Source organism: Rhinichthys klamathensis, unplaced genomic scaffold, assembly GCF_029890125.1.
Source record: "Rhinichthys klamathensis goyatoka isolate OS25496 unplaced genomic scaffold, OSU_Roscu_1.1 h1tg000121l_1, whole genome shotgun sequence".
Taxonomy (NCBI): domain Eukaryota; kingdom Metazoa; phylum Chordata; class Actinopteri; order Cypriniformes; family Leuciscidae; genus Rhinichthys; species Rhinichthys klamathensis.
In genome coordinates, this window is record NW_026606658.1 from 1271126 (window position 1) to 1297044 (window position 25919).

At 35.1% G+C, this 25919-nt stretch overlaps 4 protein-coding genes across 7 annotated transcripts in view; 3 read left to right on the top strand and 1 right to left on the bottom strand.

The window, feature by feature from the left end:
- Positions 1-25919, top strand: part of calcoco2 (calcium binding and coiled-coil domain 2) — a 120851-nt gene that overhangs the window by 76567 nt on the left and 18365 nt on the right. The gene's annotated exons all lie outside the window — the stretch shown is intronic.
- arsg (arylsulfatase G) lies at positions 646-18984 on the top strand. Of its 3 annotated transcripts, none has more exons than XM_056255486.1 (12): positions 646-863; positions 949-1136; positions 1341-1388; positions 3045-3156; positions 3281-3415; positions 4750-4946; positions 5047-5127; positions 5366-5474; positions 5552-5672; positions 5773-5863; positions 6649-6927; positions 18904-18984. In XM_056255486.1, exons 1-11 carry the CDS (start codon positions 646-648, stop codon positions 6924-6926), a joined length of 1578 nt encoding a protein of 525 aa, XP_056111461.1. In that variant the 3' UTR covers position 6927; positions 18904-18984. The 3 variants fall into 3 exon arrangements, with proteins under 3 accessions (XP_056111461.1, XP_056111462.1, XP_056111460.1); XM_056255487.1 differs by having other exon boundaries at positions 18888-18945; XM_056255485.1 differs by lacking the exon at positions 18904-18984 and having other exon boundaries at positions 6649-7267.
- snx11 (sorting nexin 11) lies at positions 9177-15925 on the bottom strand. Of its 2 annotated transcripts, none has more exons than XM_056255482.1 (7): positions 15676-15925; positions 15064-15118; positions 14753-14839; positions 13838-13938; positions 12601-12696; positions 10912-11136; positions 9177-10828 (listed from the first exon to the last, which is right to left on the bottom strand). In XM_056255482.1, exons 2-7 carry the CDS (start codon positions 15085-15087, stop codon positions 9763-9765), a joined length of 1599 nt encoding a protein of 532 aa, XP_056111457.1. In that variant the 5' UTR covers positions 15088-15118; positions 15676-15925; the 3' UTR covers positions 9177-9762. The 2 variants fall into 2 exon arrangements, with proteins under 2 accessions (XP_056111457.1, XP_056111456.1); XM_056255481.1 differs by lacking the exon at positions 15676-15925 and adding an exon at positions 15204-15585.
- si:dkey-220f10.4 (tubby protein homolog) lies at positions 18940-25520 on the top strand. The gene is made up of 13 exons (XM_056255483.1): positions 18940-18984; positions 19076-19119; positions 19312-19468; positions 19584-19829; positions 20613-20726; positions 20872-21006; positions 21120-21304; positions 23517-23675; positions 23774-23886; positions 23977-24091; positions 24195-24293; positions 24871-25042; positions 25315-25520. The coding sequence occupies exons 2-13, from the start codon at positions 19078-19080 to the stop codon at positions 25446-25448; spliced, it is 1671 nt and encodes a 556-aa protein (XP_056111458.1). The 5' UTR covers positions 18940-18984; positions 19076-19077; the 3' UTR covers positions 25449-25520.

A 25919-nucleotide genomic window follows, 5' to 3' on the forward strand; every position in this document is an offset into this window, starting at 1 on the left:
AGAATCTATCAATATTTCTCCAAATCTGCACATGTTTGAGCTAAAAGCCCTGAGGGACGTTGTTTTGTCAAGCGCTGTCATGACGATCGCACGGGAGTTTTTTTCTGAATGAGACCGGCTGACGCTCATAATTCATATTAAAGGTAACGACTCATTTTTTAATTTCATAACTCCTGACACAAATTAAGACATAACTGTCACTATAAGTTTCTCAGAATACAATAGTGGTCAAATACTGAATCTTGAGTCTTATATCTTTTTAATGATGTATAGTTTGTCAAGGTATAACATTAAATCTGATAGTATATTTGAACTAAATAAAAAAAAAAACGCTTCAGTGCGCCGACGCTCTGGAGACGGTTAAGAGGTTTTAAAGTATTTTATTTCAGTTAATGTTTATTTTATTTCAACTAATGATTTTTTTACGTATATACTGTATATAGTTTTTTTTTTTTCACTATTATAACCCTGCCACAGAACCCCTCTCGGATTGGCCTGATTCATTAATCACATTGTGTTTTATACTATTTTTTTCATTAGAATTTGAAGTAGCAATCAGAGTATTAGTTTTTCTCTGCCAAATACTGTATATCATAATTTAAATAACTGTTTTATTTTTATTTTATTTTACATTTAGCATTTAAAATGGCACAGTTTGGATTATGTGCACTGCTCCTGTTCTCTGGACTGGTTCATCATATCAAAAGCCATATTAGAAAGGAGGACAAAACTGGTGAGAAGGAACAACCCAATTTCATCATTATCTTAGCCGATGATATTGGGTGGGGTGACCTCTGGGTGAACAGGCCTGATATCTTCACACCAACACCCTGGCTGGACTCATTAATGCTGAAGGGCAAAAGGTTGTGTTGTTATTATAATTTGGTTATGCATGCCTCAGTTTTGTGCCTGTCTAATTGTCTAATTATGGGTGCTTGTGATTTGCAGATTCACAGACTTCCACTCTCCTGCCTCCACGTGCTCACCGTCACGCGCTGCCCTCCTGACCGGCAGACACGGGCTGCGCAATGGGGTCACTCATAATTTTGCAGTGCGGTCAGTCGCGGGAATGCCACTCAATGAGACAACATTTGCTCAGCTCCTGCATGAGGCAGGTTATTATACAGCAATGATCGGTAAGTACAGAAACTCTGAGAACATGCTGAGAATAACATTATTAACGTCCTGAGAGCAATGAACTCTACGCTGTGCTGTGATTAGTTCCTGATTAACAAATATGCATTGTAGCCATGGCAACTAATAAGCCTCCCGAGCTGAACTCATATGTCGTAATATTTCTTTTCCATTTATTTATGGTGCTTATATTGATTTTAAAACAGGAAAATGGCACCTTGGACACAATGGTTCCTACAATCCTGTTCATAGAGGTACAATTTTGTTTCTTTTTCATTCCATTTTAATCTGTTTTAATTATGCATGATATTTTTAAAGATGAATTACTGTTAAATAAAAATGTATTAATAAACAATATTTATATATATATATATTAATAAACAATATATATATATATATATATATATATATATATATATATATATATAAATAAACAATATATATATATATATATATAAATTTATACAGTGCCTTGTGAAAGTATTCGTAGCCCTTCATTTTTTCATGCCTTATGTTAAACTACTTTAAATTACTTTTTGTTCACATCAATCTACACTCCATACACCATTATGACAAAGCAAAAAACTTTGCAAATTTATTAAAAATAAAAAACTGAAATTATTACATTGCATAGCATTCTGGGCCCAGTGTTGGGTGTAATGCATTACTAAGTAATTAATTACTGTTATTTAATTACTTTTCCCTTGAAAAAGTAAAGCAAGGGATTACTCTTAATTTTTCAGTTACTTATAATTATAGTAAATACTGTATAGACAATAGAACAATTCTATATAAAACAATAGTAGATTTAACATCAAAATTTAACATCTAATGTTAAAATGTATGTTTATAATGTAACCTCCCTTTAAATACTTTTGTCAGTTCAATAATAATTTATGCAATTTTATATTATTTATTTGAAAGAATTAAAAGAGCAGTTTCATGTCATGTATTGTTCAACTGGTCGAGGTTGATATGGAATTTAGAAAGTAATTAGTAATGCAATACTTTTTAGAGAGAGTAATTAGTACAGTCATCTAATTATACTGTTGAAGATATAATTAGTAGCTAATTAATTACTTCTTTAGAGTAACTTGAAATTTAGCTCAGGAGCATTCCAATTTCGCTTGTAGAGGTTTTCTACACTTCGAGTGGAGTTACAGTAACCTGTGACAAATTCAATTGAATGGGTATGATTTGGAAAGGCAAACACCTCTCAATAAAAGGTCTAACAGCTGAAAATGCATATTAGAGCAAAATCCAATTCATGAGGTGGTCAAAGGAACTGCCGGTAGAGCTCAGAGACAGGATTGTGTCAAGACACAGATCTGGAGAAGACTACAAAAAAAAAAATCAGCTGTATTGAAGGTTCACAGAAGCATGTAGCCTCCATAATCCTTAATGGAAGAAGTTTGGAAGCTTGAGAGAATCTGAGGAGAAGAATAGCAGAAAATCACCAAATGCAGATGTGCAAAGCTTGTCGCATCATACCCAAAAAGACTTTAAAGGCTAAAAGGCTGGAAAGGTGCTTCAACTAAGTACTGAGTTAAAGATACAAATACTTATGCAATGTATGTATTTCAGTTTTCCCTTTTTAATAAATTTACAAAGTTGTCACAAATCAGTTTTTTGCTTTGTCATAATGGTGTATGGAGTGTAGATTGATGTGAAAAAAAGTTAGTAGGTTAACATAAGGCAGCAACATAACACAATGTGAAAAAAATGAAAGGCACTGTATGCATGTATGTGTGTGTGTGTGTGTGTGTGTGTATATATATATAACATTTCTTGACATGAAACTTGGATATTTCTTGACATGGAATTTGATATATAATTTTTTTTTATCATTTATTCATTTATTTTGAGTTATTTCATGAGGATATGCTTACTTTTGTGTGTTCACACTACAGGTTTTGACTATTACTTCGGTATTCCTTATAGTAATGACATGGGCTGCACTGATGAACCAGGCCTCGACCTTCCCAGCTGCCCTCCATGCATCATTAATCAATATACTACCAGGTGTGTGTTACTTTCCAGGTCATCATTAAGTCAAAAAACACACATCAGATGGCATATAGCCTGTGGTTTTGTATAGGCCTATGTCTCGTGCTTTACTAAAATATGTCAAATGTTCACTCGCCAGGAAGCATGAAGGATGCTACACTCAAGTGGCACTACCTCTGTTTGAAAATGAGACAATAATTGAACAACCTTTGGAGACATGGAGCCTTAAAGACAGATATGCCAGAGTGGCAGTCGAGCAGATATTTACAGCCAGGTATGTTCACTGCTTCTGACTCCAATTGTATACAGAAAGTCATATGTTTCTGATTTGGATACCAACCTGAGCTCATTTCCACAGTGGTTTGACTTCCTGGCAAATTGCGCTTTTGAGCATTACTTATAATGAGTATTACTTTCTATTATGTACTATTAATATTATTATTGGTATTGAAGGTTATTAAACCTCTTGAACTTCTTGGTAAAACATGTTAATTAAAAAGGTCTTGTACAGGTTTTACGCTCAGCACTTATGGTGAAACAAACAAAAAAAACATTCTTGATTAAAAATGGATTATAAAAACAGTTTTGCTACTCACAGGGGCAACTGTTTCTGGACTTTGATCAGTCAATATAAGGTCTGGTCTGTAAACAAGTTTGCTAGGCAGGGGAAGTTGCATTGTTGACCTTTGACACAGTCCAAGGATAGATTATCATCTGTTGGGGTGTGCGCAGCCAAGTCTCATTTATTTATCATTTCAGCTGTGCACTTGCACAGAGAATCTAGACCTGTAACTGTTTTAAAGTCAATATCACTTCACTTAAATATGTTTGAATCAATAAATTATATTGACATTAAAATGGCCAATAACAATCTGTCATGAAACTCTAGATGGTGCATGCTGATAGGTGCTTAATGCAACTCGCTGACAATCATATCATTAACTACACGGCACAAGCTGATTGGTTCCTGTTGCATCTGTAGCCAATGATCTTGCTACTCAACATTTAACAGTGGTATTAAATTATTAATTTTTTTATATAAATTTAAGTGAGCAATGGATGAGAGATGTAATCTCTCATAAAAATGTAAAGTAATATAAAGTAGAAACTGATACAATAAACTACAGTTCACATGTTTGGGGTCAGTAAGATGTTTTTAAAGGGATTAATAATTTTATTTAACAAGGACGCATTCAATTGACAAAACGTGAGAGTAAAGTAATTTAAAATATTACAAAATTGTGAGCTTTCTATTCATCAAAGAATTCTGAAAAAAATACATTATGATTTTCACAAAAATATTATAATGATTTTTAAAGGATTATGTAATGTGACTGGCTGAAGTAATTTTACAAATAATTCAGCGTTGCCATCATAGGACTAAATTACATTTTAGAATATATTAATAAATAGAAAACATCTATTTTAAACTGTAATATTATTTCACAATATGATTATTTTTACTGTATTTCTGATCAAATAAATGCAACTCTAATATCAGCTGATAAGCATAAGGGTATCACTAAATTGTGACTGTAACAAAATTTGTCTTATGTTACTGTACAATTTGGATAATATTATTTGTTTTGTGTTAATGTGTCTGTGTAGCATTTCTAAGCAGCAGCCGTTCCTGCTGTATGTGGCTCTTGCTCACATGCATGTCCCACTGTTCCATAACACCTTCCTAAACGTTACGACGCAAGATCCTTACACAGCCAGCCTCAGTGACATGGACTCATTGGTGGGGACAATCATGCAGGCGGTCAGCACTGAGCAGCTGGAAAACACATTGATATGGTTCACTGGTGAGTTATTTTGCACATATTTCACTCAATGTGTTCAGTGGGATTAGTCGCTTTCCTAAAGGCTCTGTTTGCAAATTTATGAAATGCATCCATTTCTAAGGTGACAATGGCCCGTGGGAGCAGAAATGCCAGTTTGCTGGGCATGTTGGGCCTTTTGTTGGAAGATGGCAGACGAGCAGAGGTAACGTAGGAGCTGCCATATAAAAAAAAGTCTCTCTCAATTTATTTATTAAAAACAAATGGCTTTTTATGGTTTTGTAAGGTGTCATACCTTTAACCTATCATAAATAGAAGATAAAAATGAACGAACATAAGAGTTTTCTGTGAGTGCAGATTTCATCCTTCTCTTTAGTTGTTTTAGATAACAAACACACTAATTAAATGATCATGTTACAGTCTGTTTTCATTCTTTTGAGCAGGTGGTGGCTCAGCCAAGAGAACCACATGGGAAGGAGGTCATAGAGTTCCCACAGTGGTCACATGGCCAAAAAAGATCAAACCCAACAGCACCAGCAGTGCCCTGCTGAGGTACTGGAGAATTATGAACGTTGTGTAACATGATTGTGTTTGTTTTCACCATATGATGACTAGATTTGAATCCTTAGTGGTCTGGATATCTTCCCAACCATCCTCTCCCTGGCCGGTGTGAAACCACCATCGGATCGACGCTATGACGGCATTGATATAACATACATTCTGCTCAACGACTCTGACGAAGGGCATAGGGTACAGTCTGTTTGGATGACACACTGCTTTACAGACCAAAACAAAACAAAACTTGCTCTCACTGGCTTTTTTTAAAATAAACTCTTGTTCCCATTATCAGAGTCTCATGCATCCAAACAGCGGCGCTGCAGGACAGTTCGGGGACCTTCAAACCGTCAGGCTGAAACATCACAAGGCTTTTTACATCACAGGTCTCTATTTATTAAGAAAAAAAGAAAGAATCAATTTATTAATTCATAAAAATAAAAAAAAAGTTTGTTTTGACATACTTAAAACTAATTAATTTATTCTTAAAAATGTAGTTAAATATGAAGTATTTCTCACTCATTATCTCAATCTCAAGTAAAATAAACTAAATTGATTAATAAAAAGACATTTTTAAAGTATTTCATTTGTATAAAAATGCTGTTTTTTGATTTATTAATTTATTGCTTAATGTTACATTTTTAAATTAATAAATAGATATTATAAACTTTTTATTTAATGTTTAAAAATAATTTAAAAATACTTTTTTAATTGATAAGTAGACCGTTTCAAACTCTAAATCATTTGAAAAATGCAATTAAATGTAACATTAAAATAACAAAGTAATAAGTTACATTTTAAAATTGATAAATATAAACAGACATATTTTAAAGTATTTCATTCATGTTTAAAAATGTAGTTAAATGTTACTGTTAAATAATAAATTAGCAAATATCATTTCTTTAAAATAACAATTTTAAATGATTTCATGTTTAAAAATGTAATTAAACGTAAACAATAAATAACAGTTCAATAGTAAATCATTTTTTAAATTGATAAACAAGTACACAATTAAAACTTTAATGTCTAAAACATTATTTAAATGTAACTAAAAAATCATATATTAATAACTTATTTTGGCTGCTCCCATGTATAAACAATGGCATTTTTTTTCTTTGTTCCGTTAATATACTAGTATTGGTTGGTATAGTGGTTCTATTGTCTCCCTCAGGTGGATCAGTGGCGTGTGGCGGAGGAAGTGGACAACAGCAGTATCACGACCCCCCTCTGATATTTGACCTCTCTCAGGACGAGGCAGAAGAGACCCCTCTGAACCCCGAGAGTGAAGAGTACAGATCTGTCCTGAAGGAAGTGGAGAGAGAGAGGGAGGCTCTGCTATGGGACATCGCCACAGACAGGGTATCTTCGGCTGACTACACCATGATTCCGTCTGCAGTCCCCTGCTGTCAGCCAAACCACCCTGCCTGCCGATGTCACAGCCTGAAATGAGGTCAGTTGACAGCCTTGAACTCAGCACTGTTTGTCAGTGTGTTTGATCCTATCAACATATTGAAAGCACTGTCATTTTATACACTGAGAAGAGCATAGTTCAAATATTGAGTGCAATTTCCCAGAAAACTACACTACTTTACTAAGAATATGCTGATGTGTAAAGTTGAGTCTGGGGAACAGGAAACTATAGATGTGCAAGATGTTTTAATACTTTTGTATCCTGCCGTTTCATGATGAGCTAGACCAAGAATTTTCAAATCAGGGTCTGAAGTCCCCCAGGGGCCTGTAAGGGGGCACTTGGGGGTCCTTTTTAACACAGATACCGGTACTGATTTTTAAATTACTGTTTGATTGTACTTTCTAAAAACTGGTCAGAAATCAAGCTTTTTTTCAGCAGTAAGAAATTGTCTTTTATAAATTAAATTTTTTTTAATTTTTTTTTATGCATCTTACATTCATTCATTTGATCATATTATTTTTATATAAATGACTTTAAAATATATATATAACATAGTAGCAACATTTACAGTAATAGTGTCATAAATTGCGTAACAGCTGGCTTTCCCTTTCCCTAGTTTGATATCATGTCTCCATCTTGTGGTAATACTGTTGCCATAACTGTGATTGCATAACTTACATTAATATTTAAGAAAGTAATATGGTATTATGTTTTGTTGATTACTTTGAAAATATATTAACTCGGTCACTTGGTTGATAGCACCACCACAAACAAATCCATTAATTACATTCCCAGGATTACTGACAAAAAACAAACAAAAAATGTATTTGAAATAAAACATTGACCCACTGTATCCAATTCATGCTTTCACATAATTTCACATAAAAGTAATAATCTTGTATTTTTTAAGGCACCTTTTAAGGCTGGAATACACTTCATGACTTTTAAAATCTGAACAGATTTTAAAACACTAGTCATCTTTCACTTGCCAGCTGTGTAAATAGTTACAGAGGAAAAACTAAACGAGTGAGGATCTCACACTACCTGAATTTCAAGTCATTACAAACTAACGCTGAAACATGTGCCTTGTTGTTGCTATATGAGACGCATGACAAATGAAAACAATGTGTTCTAAAATCGGCTCAAAAGATCTAACATGTTTGATATCCTCCAAATGGACGGAATCAAAGTCATGTAGGCTAGTTTATTCCAGGCTTTAGTCGAAAATGCTTTGGCTGCTTCCATGCGTGTCTGTCCACGCATACTTGGTAAGTAAATAATAAATATAATGGTATCGATTGGTATAGTGAATTGTTGTTCCGATGTGTTTTCTCATGGATCAGAGGGAATTTAGTTTCATTTTAGCCACTTTGTCTTTATTGGTTTGCTGTTAGTAAACACACAGGTGAATCCAAACGTACATACAGTGATGAGCACCTGTAGAATGTAGTCGAGCCTGACAGGTGTGGTGGCTCTTCAAATGAATGTAAAACCATATTCCGTGTGGCGTGAAGCCAAGAATGTTCTTACACTCTTCACTGAGAATAAAAATGCAAAACTTCAAACTGTTAAAAACTGTAACTTAAAAATCCTTTAAAAACATAAAAATTATAATTTAGCTTTAATTTTTTGTAATAATGCTATTGTGCATTCCTAATCGTCTTACTGTGCTGATTTGCAAAACAAACAACACCTGTGTGTGATAAAAGATCACCTTTTTTTAAGGAAATAAAGAAGTTCTCTTTCCTGTTAATCAACAATAAATCCCTTTTGAGTACGTTTCTGTTCACTGTAACATCACAGCAGAATATAGACAAACAGTCAATGAGCAGCGTACTTACAACCTTGTGCAACATTAAATTAGGAAGAGGAAAATAAAGTACATTACCATTGCAAACAATGTGCACTGTAATTTCTAATGTACCTGGGTTTTTTCTTAGCGCATAAAGTTTCTGTATGGAAATTAGTGTTCTGACCATAAATTAAGCAACTAGGAAATTAAATCCCAAAGACAACACACTCTCAACAAATACACTAATTCTGAACAGATACTAGTAAATTCTGTCATCATATACTCACCCTGATGGGAGTTCCAAACCTGTATGATTTTCTCTATTCAAAGGGAACACAAAAGATGACATTTTGAAGGTTTTTGTCTATACAATAAATGTCAATGGGGTCCAAAAAAACATGGGACAGAAAAACAGACATTTTTCCAAATATCTTCTTGTGTTTCACATGGGAATAACACATGGGTGAGAAAATGATGACAGAATTTGATGCAGAGCAAACAAGCAACATGTTTTTACCGTTGGAAAAAAGGGAAGTGCTTTAGAAAGTGATAAGTCAGTCAAAATTGGGTTTTGAAAATGCTACAATAGATCAGCATGTCATGTGGTAATTCTTGATTGACGGTAAAGTTGCTACAATCGTACAAACACAAAACTATTTTGATTTAGAATGGAGAAAATTAGAATCAAGGTGCCATAGCGATTTATATGCTGCTCTGTGTACAGTTCCCTTTCTCACTCACTACAATGGATTCATAATTAATCGTGGCAAGTGCAATTTGCTCACGATCCTGAATGGCACATTAGTAAGTGCATTATCTCTGTTTGTTCACATTGTTTGTTGGGAAAAACACAGCCTGTCTAATCATTCAGTGTATCTTCTGTAAACAGTCTGTAACTGAAAAAAACAAGAGTGGACCAATGCAAAAAAACGTGACGTGTTCCTCCCTTTACAGCTACATTCACTCACTCATTCTGAGATCACAGTAGAAGAACGTCTTGGATGTTGACTGAGAAAGAGCTGGTGGGAGGACTCTTTGAACACAATGGGTCCAGTCTATGACCGTACCAATTCCAATGGGAATTAGTTAGTATCTGGTTGGTGGGTAATGCTGATTATATGACTGTCTGTCTCCTGACATTGCATTGAATCAATCTTTATGGCTTGTAAAACAAGCTTGTTGACATCAGCAGTATTTGCATCAAGGTTGCTGACAGTCTCTGTCACGGGGTCGGTTTGTGTACTCACTGCTTCCTCAATTCCCTCAAGTATCAAAATGCCACTCCCGGGCTGATGACATTTTGCATTGAGCTTGTTCACCTCACCTATATGCTCCACATTTGCATTCATGGCCTCTTCCTGGATCGCAGCATCTTCGCTGTAGTCTTCATCACTGACTCCATTCTCTTGGACCATATGGTTCGCTGTTAATTCTGCTTTATCATGATCTTTAGTATTTGGCATGTTCTCCTCAAAAGCATCATGGTGTGCAACATCTACAGTTGTAGCTGCGCTTTCAAGTACATTCTCTCTGTGATGCTTAGCATTGTCTTCCTTGACAGCACTGAGATCCAGAGTTACTTCGTTATTATGGATCCTTACTCTTGGATCTTCTTCATAAAGGTCCTCTTTAGGGGTTTGTCTCACAGTGCTGTCCTGTTCAAGTCCAGCGTCTTGACCTCCCTTCTTCGCTTCATTGATATCACCTAGAGTCCTTTCCTCAATGACTCCATCTACTGAGGTTATGTCAACAACATCTTCGCCAACAGACGTTTCTTGATCAAGATCTTCTTCATTGCTTGTATCTCCTTGCAGAGGCTCATTTTCAAGGTGTCCATCTGTCTGTGGAGCAGGATATTCACAATCATACCTTTGTAGATCTTTGGTGACCTTATTTGATCCAATGTTTCCACCCTCTTCCTCAGTCTCTACAGAACCAACAAGATTCGGGTGGATTTCAACTACTAGTTTAATGCAATTCTCTCCCTCTTGAGGCAGCTGTTCATGGTCAATAATCTGCTTCAGGTCATGTGCAGTCTGATCTGCGTCACTCAGTCCGCACTCGGAGTCTGAAACGTCTGCAAGTTCATTTGGAGGTCCATTGAATGTGGCTCCTGGACTTTGTAATGAAGGGAGGTGAGGAGCAGGACTGCGAAGAGAAGTATATCATTAGGAGATAAGTGGTCTTAATGTTACAACATCATGTGCTTTGTCATTGCGACCAGTTTTTACCTCTCTACAGATTCGTATGGAACAGGGGTGGGCCATAATTCTTGGGCCCCGGCCCCTTCCTCCTGGACCCAGCCGAGGTTGGAGGAAGCATAATTCAGAATGGCCTCTGTCACAGTGTAAGGGGTGTGACCCTGCACACAGTCCTCAATGTGCTTGACAGGAAGCTGAGTCTGCAGGAAAAGATGGAGTTGGCTATCTGACAGGCATACTGTCATGTGCAGCACCCTGTAGATGAAGACGAAAGGCCAGGAATTAAATGTTTAACATTCAAATAATATTTCTGTAATGCTATTTTTATCTCTTTTATTTGTAACACCAGCAAACACTAAGGGCCCTATCATACACCCGGTGCAATGCAGCGCGGAGCGCGGCACAAGTGTTTTTTGCTAGTTTCAGCACAACGCAGTTATCATTTTCATATCCTGCACCACGTTGTTTAAATGGCAAATGCATTTGCGCCCATGGGTGTGCTGGTCTGAAAACGAGGTGTGTTTAGGCGCATTATTGACGCGTTGCTATTTTTAGGCAACTGAAATAGACTTTAGACCAGGTTTCAGTTGGTCAATGGCGCAATATTTTTTTTGTTATTTAAAGAGCGTGTTAGTAATATGCGCCTATAGGCGGGTCCACAACTCTCGTACACTTATTACACACACACTGGCTTGTCCCGTAGATGGTCTGCTTGCGCGCTTTCCTCGCGCACAAGCAGATCCGTTTTCTCTCTGGAGACACGTTCAGTCTTTCCACTATCAAATTCCGCATGTAAATAGCGAATCCGCCATGGCGCGAGCGCAACTAGATTTTAAAGGGAATGGGAGATGAGACTCTGATTGGTTTATTGCACGTAAAGCCCAAAACACACCCATTACGCATTAAGAGAGACCTTTTAGACCATGTGCCGGGCGCACCGACCATTTTCCCCGTCATTAAACTAGCAAAAGTGGATTCGGACACGCCCTGCTTGTGCCCTGCACTTAGATCTTTAAAATAGAGAGCCTAAGTCCCTCCCCTCCCGGTCGACCGCCATGGGACCTTATTTCGGACAAAATATTGTATGGTAGTCAATGGCGAGAGACAACAAATATTTTGATCTCGTTTGAATTGTGCCCTGAATTACACATATGATGTTTGTCAATTTAAAAGATACATTTTAAAGTCAAGAAAGTCGCAGTTTGATGTAAAACTGTTGAGGTATAAGACTTTGAAAATACGTAATTACAAAGACTACAAACCCAAAAGGCGCACATTTTCTCTCAATGAATGAAGCTAACTTTACTGAAGCTAACGTCTGTCATTTTTTCTATAGTCTTACGTTATAATCGTAACGTTACGCCGTCATGCCTGAGTGTTTTGTACAAGACTGCACACACACGAGCAACGGATCTCGCTCGTTGTTTCGCTTCCCGGGAGATGTAGTTCATTGAGCGATTTTCACATAAAACTAAATGTTACTCTTCTGTTTTATGACAAACTGCGACTTTCTTGACTTTCATAATTATCTTTTAAATTGACAAACATCATATGTGTAATTCAGGGCACAGTTCAGACGGAATAAAAAGATAAGTTGTCTCTCGCCATTGACTACCATACATATTTTTTCCGAAACAAGGTCCCATGAGCCGGAAGCGGAGGGGCGGGACTTAGGCTCTCTATAGGGCCCTAGAAGACTGACTAAGAAGTTAGACTGACTTATCCAAGAAGCTCTGAAGACCCTTTCTCCTTCTTTCAATGAAGTCATCGGTAATAAACGAGAAGAAAGACTTTTTGGGAAGATCAGGAACAGGCCTGTGGAAAATACAGCAATGCATTATGGGTAACTGGTCAAATTAAAAAAAAAATTAAAAGGCAACGCTTGATTTTTTGATTTTATTATGTTTTGATGGAATAAAAAAATCCCTACTACATGGGAGTATAACATTGCTTACACAGTACATTTAAACTAAATTATTTAAATTTTTAATTGGCATATCTAAACAAATGATTTCCCTGAAGTATATATTTAAAAACATTTTTTAATGAAGCACTTTGGCTGAGACGTAGTGTCCGGTCAAATGTTTGTAAACATTACTATTATTAAGTCTCTTATGCTCATTAAGCCTGCATTTATTTATAATATTGTGAAATATTATTACAATTTAAAATAAGGGTTTTCTATTTGAATATACTTTAAAATATTTTTTTATTTATTTAAACTTTAATTTATTTCTGTGATGAAAAGCTGAATTTTCAGCAACATTACTCCAGTCTTCAGTGTCACACAATCCTTCAGAAATAATTCTTGTTGCTGCTTCATTTTTTTATATAACCTGTGGTATTTTTTTCTTTGATTAATAAAAAGTTAAAAATGAACAGCATTGATTTAAAATAGAAAACTTTTTTTTTACAATATACACTACCATTCCAAAATTTGGGGTCAGTCTTTTTTTTGTGAAAGAAATTAATACTTTTATTCAGCAAGGATGTGTAAAATTGATAAAAAGTAATATTTATATTGTTTTCTATTTATGAATAAATGCTGTTCTATTTAACTTTTTATTCATCAATGAATCCTGAAAAAAGTATCCCCGGTTCCAAAAAATATTAAGCAGCGCAACTGTTTCCAACATTGATAATAACCGAGTATCAAATCAGCATATTAGAATGACTTCTGAAGGATCATGAGACACTGAAGACAGGAGTAATGGCTGATGAAAATTTAGCTTTGCATCATAGAAATAAATTATATTTTAAAGTATATTAAAATAGAAATATGTAATATTTCACAATGTTACTGTTTTTTTCTGTATTTTTGATAAAATAAATGCAGGCTTGATGAGCATAAGAGACTTTAAAAAAAAATTTAAATAGTAAAGTTTCCAAACTTTTGACCAGTACTGTATATCTCAGCCATACTGCCACTTGGAAGTGTTTGTGCAAAGGAACTTACACCAGACCAGCGTTCTTTTGCAGCTTTTTCTTCAACCACACAAACTCGCTGTATCGCCGCCTCACACAGGATGTTTTGGCAGTGAATGCTTTACTGTTTGTCTGGTAAATGAAACCAAGTAACCAAATTCAGATCACTGATACAGTTAACATGAGGCCTGACAAAAACAACTGTTGAACAACAGAAGAATAAGAACATGTATACTAGTGATTACTATTTTTATTAATCTTATAATTAACAGAATTGTTGCACATCTTCAAAGTACCAAACTTTTCACTTAAGGTGAATCTTTTTCGCTGTGTGTTAAATTGCATATTGTACAGAATTTCAGCCATAGCCCACCTTGCGCTCTAGATTCGGATATACACATATTATGTCATTAAAAAGATAAAAATATAAAAACAATAGAGGCATGGAAACTCCCATCAACTCCACGGATAAGACAGAAATAATAAAATGAGGACACAGCTATGATTCAATCAACACCACTACTGTAAACAATACAGGACTACCGATCAGTTGTAAATAAATAAATAAATAACTTTTATACATATACGTTAGTCTTTGTTAAGAAATTCTTTATAACAATGTCATCTTGACATCTAAATCTGAGGCCAGTTGCATAAACTTGTGTCTTAAGAAGAACTAGTTTGACCAACTAGCAGTTAACCAAGGGGTAATAATCAGTCTTACTGTTCCAATTCAAATTAGACCTACCTTTAAGTAAAGACTTAAAAAACTTCAGAAAAAAAAAAATAGATGACTAACTTTTAAGTCTAGTCTAAGCAGTTTATGCAACTGGCCCTCATTTCAAGTAGAACTGATCAATGAAGTACTTTGTAACTTGGAAAGAGTCACATTATTATATTGTAATCTTGTAATATTATCAGAAATCCTTGAGGCAGAAATACTCACATGAAGGAAAATTTTGAAGTCCACAAATGAGTTCCACGACCCTTCGTTCTGAACACGAGGATCCTGAACTCTCACTGCAATGAATTCCTAAAGAAAAAATAAAGGAACATGTTTTTTTAAAGATCAACATGTACAGTTATAAAACATGTATGACATTTTATACCTTTAAAAAGAGAATCCTGCAGCCCATCTTCTAAGCCTCAATATCTTAGACCCATAAGATCTTATTGCTTAGGGGTTTTAGTACAATATACAGATCTGTCATTGCACATAACACAGCCGAACTGGAAATAATAAGAAAGAGATCTTACATCTTGCTCTTGACTTTTGATCATCCTACCAGACGTAACATGGCACCATTGACATCTGTGGAAAAACAGTGAACATGAGTCATCAACAACAACAACAAACATCCCTTATCATGAATGTTTTACTAAGTCTATGAACTCACATTATTTTGTCTTTGGTTTTCCATAATTTGAGGAGAGCAAATATCTTCATAAATCCATAAAGGGAGAAATCAACAGATTCCTCAGACCTGGTAACGTTACTGTCTACTCTCCAAAACATCACAAATTGTTGATTTTGAGTATCTAGGGGACACACATCTCCTGACTCGCTCTTTTAACCCTAGCGATGAATCATCTGCCCCTCCTCTTCCTCTAAAACCCCATTAATCATGACTATTCGTCAGCTTTGTGGTCAATAATGTGATTTACCCATGATTACAGGGTAACTTAAATGCGTTAAAACTGAACATGTTAATGTTAGCAGTCCTGTTAAGAGGAATACTTTGGCATTAATGTATTGGATTTTAACTCGATAACCTTTTGTCTGTTATCTGTCACAACACTTCTTACACCAGAGAATAGTTAGAAGAGCCGTTTTCGCTTTATATTTATATTGTTAAGTGTGATACTTACTGTAGTAGTGCTCGATTTCCAGGTTGTAGTACAGCTAGCGCAAGTTAATTAGCTAAGATACGAACGTCAACAAATAAAGTAAAATCACTACCTTCATCCCACCCGATCGAAAAATGTTTTATGGTATTTTCACTTAGATTGTATTACATACACAGATAAAACAGATACGAGATATTAAAAACACGTCCAAAACATTGAGTCAGCGAGTAACGTGATCAGCTTCCTTTTTCTTCAGCTGTGAAATAAACAAGCTGAGGTGAGATACTGCCATCTTGTGTTCGGGGTGGTTAGTCTGTTGTTGATGGATTATTAGCATAGATTATTAGTCTGTTTATGATCATAAATAAAAAAAATAGTTGGCTCACTAAGTTTGAGACACAGACACTATTGTACTGCTTATCTTTTCCCTTTAAAGAAAATGTATTCGTTCGCGGCCTTGTAGAGGATAAGCCGGTTTGGAGAATGGAATGGAATGGAATGTATTTTTTGTAAACTGCATTAAGGCAAGAATGTTCACCAATATCACCATAGGCCTACTATTTTACATCAATTTCCTGACATCTGAACATAAAGCAAGGTTCAAAATACACGTTTCATTTTGTTAGCATATTAGAATGGCAGTATTTTGGATTTGGATAACTTTTGGATTTACGGATCACTCCATAAATAAGAAAAAAGGTTACTGTCAACAGAAAAAAAAAATTCACTATGTTTTTGGGAATAAAATGTTATAAGGAATAAAATTATATATAAATCAGGCTAATGATATTGTAACAGAGTAAAACCCTTCAGAATAAGATACAAAACAAACTTAAATGTGTACATGCTACTCAAGTGGAGATTTCTGTCCATGTCATTTCGATATAGGGGAGACGTAACACTTTTTGTTTGAGCATCAGTAAACTTAGTGGTTGTTTGTGCTATAGATCTCTCAAACTTTGATACAATGTATCTACATTTGTCTACTACAACAAAAACTAACTTGGACCGACGTACTACAAAACCTCAGATAATGTGAGTCAATGTCAAATATAAAGAGTTTCGTTGTTGCAACCTACCACACTATTGGAGGTGAGTTGTAACACTTGCTGATGTAACAATGAGAGATAATTTGCTGAATTAAGATCCACACTATCTAATTTATGCAAGAACTTAATCGAAGAACAGAGTAATCAGATTTATGCAAGAACTTAAAACCTCTTAACCCTGCATGGGCCCGCCGGCGGGCCCATTTGCCATTGCATGTTTAAAACAATAATATCTTAGTAAAAACCTAAAGTAATATTGCCAAACTATATATCATTTGAAAGCTTAAAATCTCTAGTTTTCATATTTGGTGGCTGTTATCTAAAATATATTACAGAGGAGCAGAAATTTATCAATTTGCAACAAGAATATTTCATATTCATTAGGAGTATTTAGGCCTTTATTTTGAAATAACAATAAACATGAAAAATCATGAAAGATTGGTAGAAACCTCAGTTTGTTTTCATGCCATGAGTTCAAAAGATAACACCAATTCCATTTTATGAGAAAAAAAGGTCTGAAAATGTTTTAAATATAAAGAAAAATGTATGGATTCTCGATTTGTAATGCGGCTGCGAGCTATAACGCTATAACGTAGTCTTTATGCATTTATTAGAGGTTTAATTCAAATCCAATACTGCCAAACCACCCCTACTACTTCTGAATAGGATGTCTACTTCATAAATTGTATGAAAATTATGGAAATACATGGTTCAGATCACTCAAAACATATGAAAATGGAGGCGCCCTTATATGGGCAGTAATGGATTCTGGTGTTCACCTAGTGAAAAAGTTGGGTACTGCGCCCGAATAAAATCATACTGAAAGCTCATTTTTTGAGATATCAACCTAAAATTTGGAATACAACTTGTTCAGATATTTGACTTTATTTTTCTTGCAGTTTTAGAGTAAAATATATTTTGTAATATATATATTTTATATAAAATATTAATCATTATATTTTTACATTACACAATTTCATAAACTCAAACTTATATAACTTTTTTTCTGTTTCATTTTTTACAATTTCTGGACTTCTACAATAATCTGGAAAATGTCTTCTTTAAAACAAGACCAGCCATAGGTCTATATTCCAAAGCATTCCTGAATTACAACCATTTAAGTTTGGATAGTGATTTTTATGTCTATGCAAAAAAAAGGGGGGTGCCAGTTAACTAATCGAAGAACAGAGTAATCAGATTTTAAAGTGAACGATTTAAAGTGACAAAAAACATTATATTGTTTTTCTTTTAGGACTTTAAATTGAGCACAAAAACAATTGCAGTGTGTGTTTGTGTGTGTGTACTATAATCCTGTCACATGAGTGTTCAGTCACTATAGCTAGAGTGTTTCTTTTGGGATAGCAAAAACAAAAACGCTGGATGGAGACATAAAGATGTGCATGAATTCTAAAAATGTGCACAAACAAACGTATGTGCTTAATTTAGCCATAAACCTTTTTTTCCAAAAAGAAGACATGCGCATAGACTACAATGGAAACACATTTACCACATAAATCCTTCAATGCACAACAAAAAACTCATGTGACTTTGCCTTAACAGAGGATATGACTGATAACTGGTAACATCATTTTTAATAAACTGTTACCCCACCCCACGCAGCCATAGCATAGCTAACTGTTTTAGCATTTGGGTTTAAGGTTAGCATGAATGCAAAGCATCAAATTGAACTAGAGAAATGGCTATTTTAGGTTATGTAAGTCAAATAGTTGTATCTACAATACAATTAATGCTAGGCAAAAAATAATCTTGATAAACATTTTTTATTTTATTTCCTGAAAATCAGTTTTCCCTGTAGTGTCTTGCCTTAGCTACAATAAGCTTACTGTATATGAAGGAAAAAGCCTAATTTCATGCAATATTGTGCTTTTTAAATCCTCATATCATTAGAACTATATTTTGCAATTGTAATGTGGGATAAACATGCATAAAAAGAAAACACTTAGTCTAGCACAAAATACTTATTTTGACTCAAGGGTGCAGAAATGTATAATAGATATGGTATTATACAACCAATATCTTAGAATAATATGATATTGATGGTGTTTTCAGCACTTCAGAGTCATAAACCAGTCTCTGATGTCTGTGATGAAGAAAGATCCATTCTACATGACGTCTCAGTGGTGTGTTGAGCATAAGAACTTTATCCGCTGTAATCTTCTTTAGCTTCTGTTGCAAGCAGGTGGGGATGTCATATGGAGCTGCTGAGACGGACAGGGACAATGAGACTTTTATTTCAGGCTTTGAGCGTGTATTCTGGCTGGTGAGTGTCTGACAATAACAACATAGTGGATCATTTGTATAAATGATTTAGTACGGCCAGAATGTTGATATTTGTTCTTTTTCAACAAAAGAAATGGAGGACGCAGAGGTCCGACAGCAGAAGCTGGACAATCAGGTGAGTGTCTTTTGATTAGACATTTACTTGTGTTGCATATTTTATCAGTAACATTTGTTTTTCCAGTATTATTTTACCTTTTACATTATTGTCATGCTTAATTTCACGCTTGAATTAGGCATTGCTGGGAATATGGTCTATAATAAATAACTGGATGTTTAACAGCAGTTTTAATCATGTCAACTCTCATAGCGTTCGCTTTTAATGAAGAAACAACAAAGAAGAAGGGCAGATTCCCGTATGGTCACAGCGAATCAGGACATTCGCCCCAAGACACGTAAACAGAAAGCTGAGGCTGATGATACAGCTTTATTGATAAGCCAGTCTCAGAGCAACACTTCCCTCAATGGTTCGTACACACTTACACTAGGCCTATATTATTGTTAACATATAATTGTTTATTAGTAATGATTTTCATTTTGTAGAGCTTTATAGAAAATAATACCCTGCCTTTTTCTTATCAGACACGCAACCTGTGCAGATTTATGAAAACACAGTGGAAGAAATTTGTTTAGGAGAACTGGACATTTCATCCAGGACAGAAGAGGCATCGGAAGAGGCAGCTCATTCTCTTCAGGTTATCACAAAGAAAATTGATCTAGAGATCAGCCCGCAGCACAGCCCTAAATGCCCTTTAGACACAGAGGGCCAAGCAGATGAAAAGAAAACTAAGAAGAAGGCTGTGAAAAAGGGGCAAACAAAATGTAAGGGTTTTCACTATTTTCTATTATCGTTTTTACATCTGCCTCAATGTGATGTGTATGGACACAGCTTGTTTCCACCACTGAATAACAAATAAAAAAGGTAATTGAGACTCTTTATATTTATTGCAATTTATATATTTTTTCCCTCACAATTGTCAGATATAAACTTGCAATTGCGAGTTATAAAGTCTGAATTGTGAGATATAAACTTGGAATTCTGACTTTTTCTATCTCGCAATTCTGACTTGCAAGATATAAAGAGGTAAAAACTCGCAATTGCGAGAAAATGTTTCTCAGAATTGGACTTTATTGGAATTCCGACTTTATATTCTATCCAATTCACATTTATTTGTAGTGCTTTTCACAATACATATTGCTTCAAAGCAGCTTTACAGAAAAAGCATGTTTTTACATTACATTCTCCCGATCAATTTTGAGCATTCAGATGGTATAATCTAACATATCTTTTGGAGCGCTTTCGGAGTATGCATTTATTTCTCATTTTAACTGTTTGACTTCCAAGATTTTTTTTATTCTGTTGGGCCCTCTATACTAGGCCATAACCAGCGACTAGTCAACGTCAAGCTTAAAGTGTTATGGCAGAGCATTAAAGTCAACTAATCGACTATTCTGAGTTTTTATCTCGTGAAATTCTGTGAAAAAAGTCAATTGTGAGATAAAAAGTCATAATTACTTTTTGTAATTTTATACTTTTTGTTTTATATATTCCGTGGTGAAAACAAGCTTCCATAGATGTATCTTTACATTTTGTTTAATTGCACATTCTAGTACCAAAACCAGCATTAGAAGCCAAGGAAAATGAAGGGAAAGAGAAAAAAACAGTGAAGAAGAAGGATAAGACAAACGAATCTAAGGAGAAAGTGCAGACTGGGGAACAGTCTTGTAAGTGTACCGGAGATGTGTCTCCATTGTTTAGCATGACACAAGTTAAAGGCCATTTCCTGTAGCACAGGCCAGTGCCTCATCCATAAATAGGAAATAACCTGACATTGTTTTTAATAACATTCCAACTTGTGGTATTTTTCAGCAATTCAGACTGATTCAGTGGTGGAATTCAACATTAATGAAGAGAAAAAACCTGAATCAGAGAGTGAGGATGAAAGAAAAGATTGGACAAAGAGCCCCGTCCCTCCCACACCAAAGAAACAACAGCTGAAGCCAAGTAAAAAATAGCTTTAAAAAATAATATTTGTCTTGTCATATTAACCTTTTTGGTAAGAGATGGTTTCCCTTTGATTAGGCCTGTTTGATGACATAAGTTTTCTGTCATTGTAGTGAGATGTCATCTCAGTGATAGTGAGGAAGAAAAACAGAACGAAGAAGAGGAGGACAAGAAGAGTGAAGCTAAAAAAACATCAAAGAAGTCTAAAAAAGGATCAAAAAATAATAACGATATTGCTTCTTTAAACTCCAACTATAAGGAGCCCTCCTCTGACAGTGACTCTCTGGACATGGGAAAGGTAAGATTTAGTTGAAATTCATTCATTTTTATATATACATATAGAAGACACATCAGGGTCACATTCCAGGATGACAACCAAAAACTAAAATGTATGCACCACTTGATGGAAATAAATGTTGTGATGTTATTTCCATCAAGAGATGCATACATTTTTGGTCAAGGTCTTATATTGACAATGCAAGAGTCAAGCACTCTGTAAAGTCTCCTCCAGCACATCCTAAAGACTTTCAATGAATTAAAAGGGTTAATTCGCCCAAAAATGAAAATTCTGTCAGTAATTACTCACCCGCATGTTGTTCCAACCCCGTAAGACTTTCGTTCATCTTCGGAACACAAATTAAGATATTTTTTATTAAATCTGAGAGCTGGATCACTCCTCCATAGGCTGCTAGGCAATTGCATCTCCCGGCCCAGAAAAGTTGAAAAATTAGTCCAAGTCCAGTTAAAATTGTCCAAGTGACTACAGTGGCTCAACTCTAAGTTCATCAAGCGATGAGAATACTTTTTGAGCGCAAAAAAAAACAAACGTAAAGACTTTATTCAATTATTAATTTTCTTCTGTGTGGGCCTCAGACGTGTGTTCATGAGAGCGTCACGACACATGTGCGAGAACTGAGAAGATGACGCTCACGATCATTTGATGGGAAAGTGTGAAAGATAAGCCATTCTTTTTGCTGCATTGGTAAGGCACTTTTACGTTTTCTCGTTCGTTTCTCACAATATGGACATCCAGGAAATGCACACTTTAGAACCATTTTAAACACTACATCGCGACCCATCTGCATCATCTTCTCAGTTCTCGTGCATGTGTCGCGACGCTCTCGTGAACACACAAGAAAATGAATAGTTGTATAAAGTCGTTATTTTTGTTTTTTTGCGCACAAAAAGTATTCTCATCGCTTGATAAACTTAAGGTTGAGAGCCACTGTAGTCACTTGGACTATTTTAACTATGTCTTTACTAACTTTTTTGGGCCGACAGAATGAAAAGGAGTGAGCAAGCTCTCAGATTTCATCAAAAATATCTTAATTTGTGTTCCGAAGTTGAACTAAAATCGGTAACACTTTACTTGAAGGGGTGTACATAAGACTGACATGACACCTTCATAACCATGACATGACATATGTCATGAATATGAAGTAGGGTTTATGCATGTTTATGACAACTGTCATTAAGTGTCTTTCGCTCAATAATGACATTTTGAATGCAAATATGAGATTGTTTAAGATGTCTTTGTTATGACACCTTGACTTAAACCATAACATCATAACCTGTCAGTGTCTTTGTCATGACAACTTGAGATTAAATTAAGTTAAACTGTCATGTGGTTGGTTTTGACATTGGCTGTCATAAGGCTATTATAACTGTGTCATGAATATTTTTCGTGACCTCAACTACAGTGGTACAAATTTAATTTGTCAATAAACAGTTATAATGGCTTCATGACAGCCAATGTCAAAACCAACCACCTGACAGTTTAATGTAATGTTAACCAATAAAGCTAAGTGGTTTCTTAAGTTTGATAATTAATCTGCTATGTCGTGTTTATGACAGGTTGTGTTGTCTTAGTAATGTCAAGTTGTCATGACAAAGACACTGACAGGTTATGATGTATTGGTTTATGTCAAGGTGTCATAACAAAGACATCTCAAACAATGTCATATTTGCATTAAAAATGTCATAATTGAGCGAATGACACTTAATGACAGTTGTCACAAACATGCATAAAACTTCCTTCATATTCATAACATGTGTCATGTCATGATTATGAAGGTGTCATGTCAGTCTTATGCACACCCCTTCAAGTAAAGTGTTACCCGAAAGTCTTACGGGGTTGGAACAACATGAGGCTGAGTACTGACAGAATTTTCATTTTTGAGTGAACTAACCCTCCAAGGTCTGAATTCTTCATGCTCCCTCCCAACTATTCTTTTACAATTTGAGCCTGATTAATCTTGACATTGTCATCCTGGAAGATGGCCATGATGTGCCTTCCTACATGGTTGTTTAAGAAATGAAAAGCTACACACTCCATCCATCAGTTAGGTTTAGAAGAACTGTTGCCAAACATTTAACAAGCTAGAAACATAATCACTGCAATAATGATCCAGTCAAAGACTTTTAAGCATGTAAATCCAAACAGCAACCTTTTTTTTTTGGCCGGGCAGTGTATTACTGTATATATCCTTGTTTTTTTCTGTCTTATCCAGTCCTCTCCTATGTCTTTGGAGGATCTGGAACAGTTTTCCATGCATCCTGCTCCAAGAGATGGAACTATTCAGTGCAGGATCACCAGAGACAGGAGGGGAATGGAAAAAGGGATCTATCCCACCTATTACCTCCACATGGAAAAGGAGGATGGGAAAAGGGTTAGCAGGAGTGTGACTGTGAATAAAGAAAATTTGTAAAAACTATCTTTTTTTCATCTCTTAACACATGGTTATTCTCTTGTCCTATGAATGGGCAGGTATTTCTGATGGCTGGCAGGAAAAGAAAAAAGTGTACAACTTCAAATTATTTGATATCAATCGATCCTACAGATTTATCTAGAGATACTGACAGTTACATAGGCAAACTAAGGTGAGTGCCATTATAGTGTGTTAAGTTATCACAAATACTTTTATTGTTTGTAATTCTGCCTATGCAAAGATATATGATTTGTCTCCTCAGGTCAAATGTCCTGGGGACTAAATTCACTGTGTACGATAATGGCGAGAATCCAGAAAGAAAACAATTCCTCAAAGAAACGGATACACTGCGACAAGAGCTAGCCGCAATATATTATGTAAGATGCTAATTGCCCATTAGATGTCTACAGTAACTTTTAAAAAATATATATATTTTTTTTATTGTGATTGCAAAAAAGTTTTATCTTTGCCGTCACACAGGAGAAAAATGTTCTGGGTTTCAAAGGTCCCAGGAAAATGATAGTAATCATTCCTGGTATGCACGAGAATGATGAAAGAGTCGTTATTCGACCAAAAAGTGTGAGTATTTTATTGAGGATTCTAGTTTACATTTTTTGTTGATCATTTGTAGCAATATTATATTTCTTTTGAAAATACACTACCATTTAAAAGTTTGGGGATGGGGACAGTAATATTTTTATATTTTTGAAAGAAGACTTGTGCTCACTGTATTTATTTGATCAAAAATACAGTAAAAATAGTAATTTTGTGAAATTGTATTGCAATTTAAAATAACTATTTTCTATTTTAAATATTTTAACCCATGATACATTTTTTCTTTGATAAATAGAATGTTCAAAAAGAACAGCATTTATTTGAAATTGAAATTGTTTATAACATTATAAATGTCTTTTGATCACTTTAATGCATCCTTACTGAACAAAGGTATTTTTTATTTATTTTTTTAATCGTAGACTCCAAACTATTGAACGGTAGTGTATAATTTATGTCTTGGAGATTTATGTGTTTCTTACACTTCACTCAGATAAAGAATATAAAATACATTAGGTGTTTGATTCACTGATTAAAACAACTGTCAATCATGTGTATATTAATGAGGAACTCTGAACACACGAATCTCTTTTGCATGTCCCAGGAACTGGAGTCTCTGCTCACCCGATACGAGAATGGTAACAAAGAGAATCTTGTCACCCTTGTAAATAAATCACCCAGCTGGAATGAGCAAACTCAGTCGTATGTGCTCAATTTCCATGGCCGAGTTACACAGGCATCTGTGAAAAACTTTCAGATTGTCCATCCAGATAATGGTGAGTGAGACTCAGAAGGTTATCCTTCTTTTTCTCATTTTGCATCTTAAACAAAATAAAGGTTCTTTTATCGACATCAGTGGTTCCATGAGGAACTTCTAACATCCATGGAACCTTTCCATAAGGTTATTTATAGTAGAAAAAGGTTCTTCATGTCATTAAAAGGGTTCTTTTAAGAACTGTTCACTTTTGGAACCTCAATTTTAAGACTGTATCAAATAATACATTACAATTCTCAATACTAATCCTTATCAATGAATATCTCTCTCCAGAGGACTACATCGTGATGCAGTTTGGCCGGGTAGCCGAAGATGTGTTTTCCATGGACTACAGCTTCCCCATGTGTGCTCTACAGGCATTTGCCATCACTTTGTCCTCCTTTGATGGCAAACTGGCCTGTGAATGAGCCTCATCCATCTGTATTTTCTGTTCTTTTAAAAAGGGAAACTTTGCAGTACTTTAGGATGTTAAATGTCTTTGCAGTCAGAAATTAAAGAACAAGATATTTTCTATTATCTGCAAATTAAGACGTACAGTAGATGTAAATGTATCTGCTTTACTAATTATTCATGAATCTACAATTAATAACTTGAAAGGTATGCAGTTTGTTCATATTTGTTCCATCTTTAAAGGCTAAATTTAATAGTCTGTTTTCCAAGACTGTTTAAAGGAACACTCCGACTTTTTGAAACTTTAGCCTATTCACCTTATCCCCCAGAGTTAGATAAGTCCATACATACCTTTTTCATCTCCGTGCGTGCTATAACTCTATCTGACGCACCCACCGCTAGCCTAGCTTAGCACAAAGACTGGATGTAAATGGTTGCAGCTAGCATACTAATCCAAATAAGTGACAAAATAGCGCAAACATTTTCCT